General features: G+C 49.4%; 1 protein-coding gene across 1 annotated transcript in view; it reads right to left on the bottom strand.

Annotated features, from left to right (window-relative positions):
• GRIK3 (glutamate ionotropic receptor kainate type subunit 3) overlaps window positions 1–13731 on the bottom strand; it is a 136881-nt gene that overhangs the window by 24689 nt on the left and 98461 nt on the right. The window contains exons 10-11 of the mRNA XM_009567817.2: window positions 10689–10892; window positions 41–264 (exon numbers count right to left, since the gene is read on the bottom strand). Of these exons, the coding sequence (XP_009566112.1) occupies window positions 41–264; window positions 10689–10892 (428 nt within the window). The remainder of the gene's footprint in view (window positions 1–40; window positions 265–10688; window positions 10893–13731) is intronic.

The raw sequence follows: 13731 nt of genomic DNA, 5'->3' as shown, positions 1-13731 counted from the left end.
GGTGGTGGCAGTTGTGTGGGTGGCACCGATGTCCCCTTACCTGGCTATGACAAACAGCACGCAGCTGACCCCCAGGTAGGCGAGGAGGATGTACATCCAAATGTCAGGAGACAGGGGGTTGAGGAAGGAGAACACGCTGGGGTTGGTCCCATTGGGCTTCCGGTAGAGGATGCTGACCCCCAGGGTCATAAAGGGCTTGGAGAAGTCAATCGCTTTCTCCCGAACATGGGTGATGGTGAGAGGAGCAACGGCCAGGTCAGCTTTCTGCGCACAATACAGGAGAAAGAGAGAAGACATTAGAACCAGAGGTGTTTCCATCCCCTTAGAAACACCCATAGCACCCCTAAAGCACAGCCCTGGGGTTCCCCTCTCGGTATGCACATGGAGCCCATCTAACCCTGCCCCTCTGCCAGAGGCAGGCTGGAGCTGGAAGTTATTACAAACACTTCTCATCACCTAAACAAGACTCCAACACAGGTGCAGGGTCTTCAGAACACACCGGGTGAGTTCTGGAGGTGGTGGTGTGGATGTTACTGTCTTTAAGAGCATTGGTCCTGATTTAAGTCACTGAGCTGGGGAGCAAAACATGGTCTGTTTGCCGATTCTACTCTACGGCTTTCATTGTATGGATTTTGGGCTGATGTTAGCTACCAAAATACAGTGTGGACAACAAAGAGATGATGCAACTTTTGCCCGGGTGCAATGAGCTCACTCTGATAGGTTCTTCTACCTCAAAATGATACAAAACGCCTGCGATCCAAACTGTGCTCACTTCTTGCTGCAAAACTCTTTACAACCGAGAGTTTGTTGTGCGCGAACCACACCGTTTGCAGGGATGATTTGTTTTCGTTGGCCTTTGAGAGAGACACAGAGGAAGACCATTCTGGAATGAAGTTGCAGGATGCAATATCACAGCATGGGAGAAAAGGTTTCATTTAGAATCATAGAACAGTTTGGATTGGAAGGGACCTTAAGGATCATCCAGTCCCAACCATGGGCAGGGACATGTCCCATTAGATCAGGTTGCTCAAGGCCCCATCCAGCCTGGTTTGGACTCTTACAAAACCCTTCATTAAATGCAGCCAAGGCCACCTCAATGTCATCTGCCTTGCTGGGGGGTTCCAAACCTCTCTTTTGGTACCATTGACTTCAGAGAAGACTCAAGCCCATAAATCATGTTTCTGGAGTGGAGCAGTACCTCCCCCATGCCGGGCGCCTGGCGTACACACAGAAGATTTATTTAACATCTGGTTCTGAAAATTAAAATACTAAATTAACCATGAGCGATAATTACCTAGAGATATAGTGGATTTGTCATACCTTGCAAACTTTAAATCAATATTAACTGTCTTAATGTGCTTTATTCCAAGAGAAACTATGGGCTCACTGTAGGAATTGGTGAAGATCTCAGGCCAGACTAATGGTCTCCTTTGTCCTTGTGAATCTGTGATGTATATCAGGAGAATAGCTTTAAATACAGAAATCTGGGCATATTTCTATAAGAAGAGTTTCTACATGAGCTTTTATCCCTTCTACGTGTATATATGGGTGTGTTTGAAAGGGTGTCCTCTCCAAAGAACATAGCTTTAGGGGTCCTGGCTGGAAGAGTTTTGGGAATGCTCTAACAAGGGTAAAAATAGGTATTTTTTTCGAACTTGGCTTTTTAGCCGAGCCCTGGTTGGTTCATTTTCTGTGTCACTTTCTAAATGGAAATATCTTTTTAAATCATCTTGGTACAGAAAGTGTCTGTTTCGACTGCTGGCATTTGTTAGAACTTAAGAGAAAACGAGAACAGTCTGTTCAGTCTGTTCCCAGCGAGCCCTTTTGTGCCAGTGGTGGCTGAGGTGAAAGCGGGAGGACAGTGGATTTGAGAAGTGGGCAGGCAACGCTGGCTGCTCGGCTTGAGATGCTGAAGTTCTGCAAGAAAGCTGGGGAGCAACTGTTTGCAAAGGCCTGTAGTGATAGGATGAAGGGCAATGGGTATAAACTGGAGAGGGGCAGATTTAGACTGGACATAAGGAGGAATTTCTTCATGATGGGAGTGGTGAGGCCCTGGAACAGGTTGCCCAGGGACGTTGTGGCTGCCCCATCCCTGGAGGGGTTCCAGGCCAGGTTGGATGGGGCTTGGAGCCCCTGATCCAGTGGGAGGTGTCCCTGCCCATGGCAGGGGGTTGGGACTGGATGATCTTTAAGGTCCCTTCCAACCCAAACTACTCTATGATCCCAGGAGCAGAGTCTGTGTCCTTGGTCCCATCCTGGCAGAGGTTGCCCACGTTAGAACTCAATTGAGATTTTGGGCTTAGCGATCTCCAAAGTCACCAGACAGGAACGGCAAAAGAAATGCAGCATTTCAGCTCCTCCATCACCTCTGCGTGGGTGTCCTGACTCACCAGGGAAAACCGAAGGAGAGATTGAAGGATTTGGCTACGGATTTTTCTGAAGGAGGAAACAAATGAGCGGTTCTGTGGTCAACACTCACTCATAAGCCTGTCTGAAAGACCCTAAGCCAAATTTGTCAAAAGGATACAGCGAGCTAAATAACAGCCAGGAGTTTATGCTTTAAATGAAGAGAGAGAGAGGAATCTGCATGGATGCCCAAGGATCAAACCGCGTTTGGCGCAGAAATAAAATTTTACTGTGTCATTTCAGCAGCTCCTGTGATTTGATCGCAGCTCCGTGTCCTTGGCAGTAAATGTCACACGTGGTCAGAGCGGAGCATGTGTGAGGGAGTCCAGTCCGGTGCGGAGTCCTGCGCTATTAAAGGCAGTGCGGGGCTGCACTTAAGACACCCTTTTTATCAATGCAGATTTTTCTGAAGGTGGCTTCTAATTAAGGGTTTGCTGACTTGAGAGGATCTAAATCAAAACCAACCAAGGGTGAAGCTTTCATTTGTCACGCTCTGACATTACAAACAGGGAAGTCAATTATCAGGCCCTGACTGCTTCCTTCGCTCAGCCCCAACTTTTATGCTGTTGCACAGGAAGATGGGTTTTATTCAAAATGAGGAATTATAGCAAGTGCCAGGGGCTTAAAGGCCCTTATCCAGCAAAACCACTTAAGCACACGTTTCTCTTCTACTGTAGCTTGCGCACCTTCCAAGCCTTATGTACGTTCCTAAGTGTTCTGCTGAATTGGGGCCAAAAAGATGAATTTTGCCAAGGTTACGCACCAAAAGCAGACACTTCTCTAACACACCGTGAAGAGTTTGAATCTCCTTAGTCACCCAGTGTTGCAGCCTTTTTGCACGGGTAGAAGTGATGCGGGTTCACCAGGTGTTCAGTGGATGGAGGGCTGCACTCCCTGCAGGGATATTTGGCTTTTATCAGAAGATGCTAAGTCTTATTTTCAAGTTGTGAGTTATCACGGGAAGGTGGCCGGTGGGTCAGAACAGGTCTTGCACGGCCACGGTCACTGTGAAAATCCTACAGCATCCGCCTTCCGCCAAGGAAAGATGTGCGTGACCACCAGTAGCAGCGGAGCCCACAAACACCAGAAGCACCAAGATAAATATTTATTCAAGCAAATAAGCTGCCTCGGTGCTTATTCTGCCGATTTGAGTTAGGTATTTACATAAACTAATTATGTGTGTGCTGCCTGAGCGACGGGTAAATAGTGCAGGTTTTACTTATTTAATTGTTATTCAGGTGTCTGTCTGGAAGCATCCAAACTGTCATCCCTCAGTCTCTTTTGCCACACCCAGCGCTGGGGCTGAAACGCTTTTCTGTTCTTCTGCTCCCACTGCTCTGCTTCAGGTCCCATCACTGCCCCCATCCCTGCATTCCTTGCTTGGATGCTGGGCTCCAGCACTGGGTCCCTCCAGGTCTGCTGCAGGCTGGTCTCACTCCTGCATCTTTCATAGAATCATGGAATGGTTTGGGTCAGAAAGGGCTTCAAAGCCCATCCAGTCCCACCCCTTGCCATGGGCAGGGACACCTCCCACTGGATCAGGGGCTCCAAGCCCCATCCAACCTGGCCTGGAACCCCTCCAGGGATGGGGCAGCACCACTGCTCTGGGCAACCTGGGCCAGTGTCTCCTCACCCTCACAGCAAAACGTTTCTTCCCAAGATCTCATCTCAATCTCTCCTCTTGCAGCTGAAAACCATTCCCCCTTGTTCTATCGCTGCCCTCCCTGATCCAGAGCCCCTCAGCTTTCCTGGAGCCCCTTTCAGCACTGGAAGCTGCTCTAAGGTCTCCCTGGAGCCTTCTCTTCTCCAGAATGAACAACCCCAACTCTTGCAGCCTGTCCTCGTATGGAAGGTGCTCCAACTCTCTTTCCCTGCAGCAGAGCCCACACCAGGGCATTGTTGGGTGCAGATATCCTGGAGCACAACAGAGCTCAGGCTTCGCCTCTCAGCCCATGGTTTGAAGACAGAGGGGCTGCTGCTTTGGCAGCCGTCATAGAGCCCACAGCCCTCCCTTCTTGCTGGCTGGGGACAAGACATCACTCAGTGTGAGAAGTGATGCTCGAGGTCGTACCCAGCAGCAACCCAGCCATGCCTCAGCTGGCCGCCGCGGTCCCTCCGTGCCGGGGTCAGCGTTCGTTGTCTGACTCCAGCTCTTAATGGCTGCTCTGCCCATTTCAGCCCTCATTTATACGTAATTTTTGTCAATGAATTTATTTAGTATCAGCGGTGAATTGAGAACAGATATCGTCGGGGAAAACCTAGTCTAAGTCAAAGAGAAGAGACCGGGGCCATGAAATCCCATGGGGCTTCTTGTCATCTTTTCTTTAGGAAAGCTCCTCAGAGAGGGAACTGTCATTAATTGTACCTAAGGGATGCCAGAGGCTGTACGATTAAGTGAGAATGGCCTTATTTTGAGAGACAAGCTCTATCCTATGAATTATTTAAGGATATCTGGACATTAGGAAGAATTTCTTCACTATGAGAGTGGTGAGACACTGGCCCAGGTTGTCCAGGGAAGCTGTGGCTGCCCCATCCCTGGAGGGGTTCAAGGCCAGGTTGGATGGACCTTGGGCAGCCTGAGCCAGTGGGATGTCCCTGCCCATGGCAGGGGGTTGGAATTAGATGATCTTTAAGGTCCCTTCTAACCCCAACTACTCATTGAATGTGATAAATATGAATCTGCCCAATTAAAAGACACTGAGAGCAAAAGGAGAAAGTGCCACCAGCTGTTTTGGCTTCTTTCCATCTCCTCTTTCCAGCTCCTAACGCTGAGTTCCTGCAGTGGCTGAAAAAGAGGTGGAGGACACCGCATCCAACAAAATTGTTTTATCCTTATTCCTGTCCCAGTGGCTTCTAAATGAGTCCCCAGCTCATGACATTTGAAATAAGCATCCACCAGTGCCGGAACATTAATGGGAATGCGGCAATGGGGTAGAATATGTATTTCTGACAGAATTTACTGTCAATAAATGCTCATTTATTGTGGAAGTGTTATATCAACTGTCATAAATTGTCCCTAAGGACAGATATTGCATCTTCTCTCTAGTTACCATTGGCAGGGATTTCCATTAGAAATCCTATTATTTTTCCTACCTTTTTTATTCCCACATGAGGTTTCAGCTTGAATGGAAATTTGATATGCACTGCCTCAGCAGAAGACAAGTTTTATTTGCAAACAAGTTTGTGCAAAATGTCCAGAACAACTCACTCTGCTGCTTTTATGCGAGTCTGCCCACAAACAATAGGGAAGAATTGCAGACATTATTTTGCCCGACAAGTGGAATTTATGAATCGGAGTGGATAGACCACAATGCACAGAGTTGTTTTGCTTGTATCAGTAGTAATTCCTATGAATAAACATCAATAGCAGTTCACTGCTGAGGAAAGCAGGAGATATGATAGCTGCCAGGTTCTTCGTTTATTATGGATGCAGCGCACAGGAGCATCTCTGTGTCACCTGGGTGCCTCAGACCTCCCCGAATCATAGAATGGTTTGGCTTGGAAGGACCTCAAAGCCTATGCCATGGGCAGGGACACCTCCCACTGGATCAGGGGCTCCAAGCCCCATCCAACCTGGCCTGGAAACCCTCCAGGGATGGGGCAGCCACCACTGCTCTGGGCAACCTGGGCCAGGGCCTCCCCACCCTCACAGCAAAGCGTTTCTTCCTAAGATCTCATCTCAATCTCCTCTCCTTCCACTGAAAACCCTTCCCCCTCATCCCATCCCTGTCCTCTCTGATCCAGAGCTCCTCCCCAGCTTTCCTGGAGCCCCTTTCAGTCCTGGACGCTGCTCTAAGGTCTCCCCACAGCCTTCTCTTCAGTTGTCAGTGCTGTGAGCAAGTTCAGCTCTCACAACCTCCATGCTTGAGGCTCCTCTGCAAGAGTGACCAGGGATAGGCAGGAAAAACCTAACCACAGTGAGGGAAGAGTCTGTTTCTCCAGGGAACGTACAGAACTCCTTCCAAACAGTCATTCTTTTGTGATGCAGGATGAGCAGGAGATGAAAGGCAGCAGGGCAGGGCTTTTTGCATCTAACCATGAGGCTGTCTTCTCCGGATCTGCTACTGGGGACCTGACAGACAGGGTCATGCTGTGAGCTGCTCTGACTGCTGTTGCTTTTCCTGTTTATGCTTAAGGCTAGACTAGAAACAAAGCAATTTTACAAAGGATCGTAGCCTAAGGCATTACTGCCTATGGCCAGGCATGTCTGGATCAAAGAGGACAGAAGAAGGAGGTGGATGCGAGACTCCAAAGTAAACAGCCCATCCCTAAAACACTATAATTCTATACCTGCCTGGGCTACCCTGCTGATACCTCCGCCCCGCTCTCCTCTGAATCATAGAATCATAGAATCACCAGGTTGGAAAGGACCCACGGGATCATCGAGTCCAACCATTCCTAACGCTCCCTTAAACCATGTCCCTCGGCACTTCATCCACCCGTTCCTTAAACACCTCCAGGGAAGGTGACTCGACCCCCTCCCTGGGCAGCTGTTCCAGTGCCCGAGGACTCTTTCCATGAAGAATTTTTTTCTGATATCCAGCCTGACCCTTCCCTGGCGGAGCTTGAGGCCATTCCCTCTTGTCATGTCCTCTGTCCCTTGGGAGAAGAGCCCAGCTCCCTCCTCTCCACAACCTCCTTTCAGGCAGTTGCAGAGAGTAAAAAGGTCTCAAATAAGGTAATAAGTTGTAAGAGATTTGTAATAAGGTCTCAAATAAGGTAAATAAGTTGTAGACAGTAATAAGGTTCCCCAGCTCAGCACAAAGCCATCCTGAAGGATGGCCTGCCCCTCGCTTTGCCCATCTCCTTTTCACCAAAATTCGGCCTCTCGTGTGGCTCTCAGACCTTCTGAGCGATAGGAACCACCATTTTAGCCTTTTTGTCCACCTTAGGAGCCCCCTCTCCTTTGCAAGTCATTCAACCCTATCAGCACAGCCTCCAGAACTGGTGCATCGCAGCAGTCGTAGGGGCTCAATCTTAAATGCACGTGAGTTAAGTGGGTCCTCAGCAATGAACAGACCTTCCGTGTAGAGATAATTCTGGCTTGGGTGTTTGGACCTCACAAAATCCTGCCTGTTTTATCCTGCCACCCGAACAATCCCAAGTCTTTCGTGAGAAGGAGGCACTGAATTCGGAGGAAAGCTATCCCATATATCAAACTCACACGAGATATCAAACTCGCAGCCCTGTTTTCATCGCTACAGCTTTGTTTGAGTGCCAACTCCAACGCTTTCCCTGCTAGGTGTGAAATAAATTTGAACTTTCCCATTGCAAAGCGCCAATCGATTGTTCCTTTCCTCACACGATCTGAAGATGCTTTGCTGCTGAGGAAAGGCCCCATCTGGTTGCAGTTACACTTTTTAATGCTTTACATAAACACTGCTATAAAAGGAATGACATGCAGATAAAGAAAATAATGGCTTTGTGTGGGGTTTGGGCAATGGTTATAAATTGCCCTGAAGTGTGCACCCACCCACACCCGTTAGACAGCAGAGTTTGAACTTGTTGCTACAGTAAAACTTGGAAGAAAAGGGGATTTGGCGCTCTCCTGTTCTGTTAACGTGGTTTTTAAATAGTTAGCCAAGAAATACTTCAATGCATGTTGACCATGACATTCATTTTACTTAAAGAGGTTGTTCTCATTAAGTCCAGAGGTCACCAGAGGAGGCTAAAAAGATGATTTGAGGGCTGGAGCACCTCCCATCTGAGGACAGGCTGAGTGAGTTGGGGTTGTTCAGCCTGGAGAAGAGAAGGATCCCAGGAGACCTTAGAGCGACCTTCCAGTACCTGAAGGGGCTACAGGAAAGCTGGAGAGGGGCTGTTCATAAAGGCTTGTGGGGATAGAACAAGGGGGAATAGGTGTAAACTGGAGAGGGGCAGATTTAGACTGGACATTAGGAAGAATTTCTTCACCACGAGAGTGGTGAGGCCATGGAACAGGTTATCCAGAGAAGTTGTGGCTGCCCCATCCCTGGAGGTGTTCCAGGCCAGGTTGGATGGGGCTTGGAGCCCCTGATCCAGTGGGAGGTGTCCCTACCCATGGCAGGGGAGTTGGAACGAGAAGATCTTTAAGGTCCCTTCCAATCCAAACTATTCTATGATTCGCCATTCGTTCTTCTTGGTCTGTCACTTTTAGCTAACCGCAGCATTGGGAATGGCTGAAAGCCTCCCGAGACCCTATAACATCTTGCAGGACATCGGGAGTGAGATGGTTTGGACTAATTGACAGCCTGGCTTCTTTTCCCTGTATCTTATTTTGTGCTTTGGATCAATTTACTTCTTCAGAGCCCTGAATTACAGATGCTCTGCAGTGAGAGCCACAGCGTCTGCTCCTGGCAGCGGGTGTGGGACCGCGGGAGGCCGTGTCCCAGAGCACGCTGCCGACATTCCCAGCCTGTCCTCCGTGTCTGTTCCTATCTCCGTCACACGCATTACTCGAAGCGCAAAGCACGGGGCTCTTCCACCGGGACAAGCTGAGTGTCACTTGTCTAACTTAGCAAGGCTGTTGTGTAAGAGATTGAGATCTGTGTTTTGAACTGGGTGGAATTTTCTGGAAGCAAAAATACCCAGGCAGGTTTGCACAGCCTGCAAATTCCCTGTGAGACACAGCATCCTGCTGCCCCAAGGGTTATCCTTGCATGGCCTTGCAACTCTTGCTGCTCTTCCAGGGAGAGCCATGTAAGGACTGCAGCGCTCTTCCCAAACTAATTAAGCATCGCTTTGTTCCTATAAGGGACAGAATTGTTATTTCATAATCCATTTGACAGAAAGTATTGCAGAGAAGCAACTTGTCCAATGTCATTTGGGGCAGACAAGCCAAATCCAGAAACACAACCTAGATCGCCGAGCCCAGCTCCACAGTCACCACCAGACAATGCTCCGTTATCTGTTCACAGCACAGCTCATTTACTGGAGTGACTCACCCAGCAAACGCATTCTTCTCACATGAACTCTAAGAGCATCACAGCTGCTACGTACGTGGGGTTATTTTTGTCTCTTTTTCTGCTTAGGCAATGCTTTCGATAGGTGGCCAGGAACCTGAGAGGTGGTCCGAGGGCACTTGAGTGGGATGTTCAGGGGAAGAGAGCTGTGTTACAGTTCTAGGAGTCTTCTAGGTGTTCAGAGGGATGGAGCACCTCCCATCCAAAGACAGGCTGAGAGAGTTGGGGTTGTTCAGCCTGAAGGCTCCAGGAAGACCTTAGAACGAGCTCCAGTACTGAAAGGGGCTCCAGGGAAGCTGTGGAGGGGCTCTGGATCAGGGAGGGCAGGGATGGGATGAGAGGAAATGGTTTTCAGCTGCAAGAGGGGAGGTGGAGATGAGGTCTTAGGAAGAAATGTTTTGCTGTGAGGGTGGGGAGGCCCTGGCCCAGGTTGCCCAGAGCAGTGGTGGCTGCCCCATCCCTGGAGGGGTTCCAGGCCAGGTTGGATGGGGCTTGGAGCCCCTGATCCAGTGGGAGGTGTCCCTGCCCATGGAACTGGGTGGGCTTTGAGGTCTCTTCCAACCCAAACCATCCTATAATTCTATCTGAGTGCATACTGTGCTGCAGAGGTCACAGATTTTGTCCTAGTCTTTTCTTCCAGAAACCTTTTCTGGGAATAAGAGATAAAACCAACAGCTTCTCCTAACTGGGCTTTTTGGATCATTGGATGTGGTGGAGGCAAAACAGCTAATTAGGAAACTGAGCAACCTCTGGCCACAAGTCAAGGTTGCAGAGTAGGTGACTTTCTGGCGGCTGCGAGAGTAAAGCTGTCCTCATGGTTTCAGTGGCATTTAATGGGCTTTTAGAAGTGGCCGTGGAAGGAGAAACACAGCTGCTCGGTTGTGGGGGGGCTCTGTGTCTCAGGAGATTTTCGCAAATAAGCTGTGTTTATAAAATATATATATATGTGTATAATAAACTGTCCCCTGTGTACCTGCTCGTGCAGTCTGGATACATCATCTGGATTCAGCGGGCACAGGTCTGAGGTCCCCGAGCCCAGGATTGTGCCCTGCTGTCAGGGGCCAAACAGCAGCAGAACAGTCCAGGTTTAGCCCCCGACCTGGCTAATTCCAGCAGCTAAAACTGTGCCTCTCCACTCCTTTCTCCGCACCCCCAGGGGAAGGAGAAAGGAAAATGAGAGGAAACCACAACAGTGTGCAACAAAGGCAGAGCCCAGGCGGGGTTAGGAGCTCGCTGCTGGTGTCCTGCGAGCAGCAGGCACGTGTCCCACCCTGTGCAGAAAGGGGACAGCTTGAGCACAGCCACCCCTTGCAGCCCGTGCTGCAGATGGGCCTCACTTACGTGGTCGATGAGTTCCTTGATCATGCCGTTCCACTGCCCCTTCTCATCCTGCGCCCCGTATTTCCCGTCTTCCACCAGCCGGATCTCGTAGGTGAAGCCCAGGATGATGGCCAGCTCCTTCAGGAGGTCAATGCAGTAACCCTCAAAGCGATCATTCCCAAACAGGGCTGTGTCGGACTTTCGGAACATGACAAAAGGCTCTTCCTGCGCATGGGAAGGCAAAAAGTCCTCATTAAGGGTCAGCTGTGGTCTCGGCTCCCACTGGAGGCAGGACCACCCCTATGGGTCAACCTGAGCACCGAGGCACAGGCTCTTCAGGCAGGGTTGGCACCATGACATGTCGGGAATAAATTAACTTCGCACAGCACATCAGCTAATTAGCAACCTTGTTTACCCCACAAAATTTAATTTTGTCTCTTCTGAGCAGCCAACTGTTTTCAATTTGGTAGGATTTCAGGGAGAAAAATAACCGTTTCATGCTCTGAAAATGAAGGCTGCTGAGAAACAACAAAAGAAGGGAGGACAAACTCAACGCCGAGTCTTGCACAGCGGGAATGGAGCTTCCTTGCACCGCAATCCCTGCTGGTTGCTGCTTTGAGCAAGATGCTGATGGGTTAAATACACGGTCAGAGAACCAAGTGTGAATGGTCAGCAGCTCAAAACATTCCCCACTTCAGCTCGCTTTCATCTTTACTGGCACAAACTGATGGGATACAGCGCACTACTGCTGCCCAGAGAGTTTTTGCTGTCTGCTCCGCTTACGCCGGCTGTGGGAAGGCTTGGGTGTATCTTTAATGACAGCAGTGCCAGCACCAGCACAAGGGAAAATAGCTAATAAAGTGCTTTACAGCAGGCTTTGGCCCATGGATCCCTGCCGCTTTAGCGAGGGCTGGCAGATGAAGTTAGCGAACACACGGCACAGCCCTTTGGTGAATACCAGGCTTGGGCAGTCACCGAGGACGAGGGACGCTGGGGAGCCCGAGGGAGAAAACGTGTGGAGGACAGATGGAAATGGCAAAAGATGGCAGGCAGTAGGGAAAAGCTCGAAGGCAAGCGATGAGATATCAACAGCAGCTAACGCACAGCTCAGTTTGAAGGTATCTACAAGGCTCTTGTCCTTGCCCGTGGGGTGGCTGCGGAGGGCTCATGTTTTGCTCTTCCAAGCGAGCTGTGAGTTCTTGAGGGATCAGGGACAGCAGGGCTTGATGTCCCAAGAGGAGAAGCCTGGAGTCCCAGTTAGAGGACAACCGAGATGCTCGGTTTGGTGGAGTGCGGGTGCCCTACGCCGGGTGGGAACACTCAGGAGGTCTGGAACCTAGAGCTGGGCTGTGTGCAGGTCAGTGTATCTCATCTCCCAGCAGGATCTGCCAACCCTTCCTCTGCCTGGGCGACCCAGGGTGAGTACAAGGTGCCTCCTTGTCCTCAGAGCAGGGACAAGAGCAGCCAAAATCCATTTGTAGGACCGGAAAACAAAACTGATAACATCACGCCCACAGAGTTTAGTTTGGCACGTGCAGCTTGGTTAAACCCTGCCCTCCCTGGCCGCCTCCTCAGCTTTCTTCTCTGGAATTAGGGCTTTGTTTGTGGATCAGCTGAATCTATGGATCTTGATATAAATACAACAGCTCCAGAGCAGCCATAAAGCACTATTAATTTTGGGAAGCGCTGTAGGGATTACATACATATTTAACAGCCGAAGCGCTGAACATTAGGACGCCGCTCGCTTCAGTAATGTATCTCCAGGTCTCAAACATTTCCTAGGGGGTAATTCTGAACTCTGTGAACCACTTATTCACGGACTATTTCACAATTTATTACTGAAAATGGCCAGACATCCAATTCACAAGCTCTCTCGGTTTGCTAATCGATTTCTCAGTGAAGGTGCCCTCAATTTCATAACTTCACAGTTCCCATATTGCTTGGGGAGAGCGGCGCTGGCTGCTGGGGTAATATTTCTCTTCAACAAGTCACTGCAATATGAGCAAATGGGGAAAAAAATAACCTTTCCTGCTTTTTCTTTTAAAGGTTCCTCCTATGGCTTTTCTACAATCATTTGCACCAGTGCAAAAGGACAAAGAGGTGTTGCAAATGCAAAAATTTGCTGTATTTTCTTTTTAGCATTCCAGTATATGAAAATGCAGTTATTGCAGAACTCGGGTCTAAGCACGTTTCGTGCAGGCAAGGGAATTGGAGGACAGCTGTAGTTCTGAGGTGGATACCCTATGGCACGCGGCAGGCCCAAGGAATGGCACAATTCATAGGAAATGATGTAATTTGTAAATGGTCATGGAGTCTGAGATAGAAATGCTGCCCCAAAAACCCATGTCAAAGGCAGATGGCTGAGAGGTCTCCTCTCAGATCCATCATTTTGTGGTATGCTGTGGTCTTTGAGGTACATCAATTATTGTACTGTAGACCCAGACATGTCCATGGCTCTCGCCATCCATCCTACCCCGGACAAGATGCATCTTTTCTGGTTTCCATCAGTCCTGTTCATACAGCTGTCACTGATATTCCAGACCTGAATTTATCCACTCTCTCAGCCTCAACCCATGGTCTGGAGCTCCTCCTGCTCCCTGCTGCCGTCCCTCGAGCCCTCTCCCCAGGGCTACCAGCCATCGCACCCCAGGAATGGTCCCCGGTGTGGTGCACACACCTCTAATTAAAGAGAACGGGGGGAAGAGGAGTTATGATCTAATTCCCAGTGAGTGTTATTCAGCCTCAGTACGGGCTGAACGGTTCCCTCAGAGCTGATCCCAAGCCTCCACCTGAGAGTGACTCAATGTGATGTGTTATTCATGTTGCCCTAAAAATACTCATCTCCCCTGTACAGGTACGGGCAGGATTTTAGGTTCCCTTGCTAAGATGAACTAAACCTGGCATGGCAGTTCTCTCTATTTGACCTGTTAGAAAAACACAGCTTCAATTTCTGCTTTCTGAACACACCAAGAATGCTTAAATGCAGAAGGAAAAAAAAACCAAACCGTGTGTGTGTGTGTGCGGATGTGTGTTTGCGCGTGTGTGTGTGTGTGTGGTGCCTGAG

The sequence above is a fragment of the Cuculus canorus genome, chromosome 22, assembly GCF_017976375.1.
Source record: "Cuculus canorus isolate bCucCan1 chromosome 22, bCucCan1.pri, whole genome shotgun sequence".
Lineage (NCBI taxonomy): Eukaryota > Metazoa > Chordata > Aves > Cuculiformes > Cuculidae > Cuculus > Cuculus canorus.
Note: the sequence above shows the minus strand (reverse complement) of the source record. Positions and strands in the feature narration are given on the sequence as shown.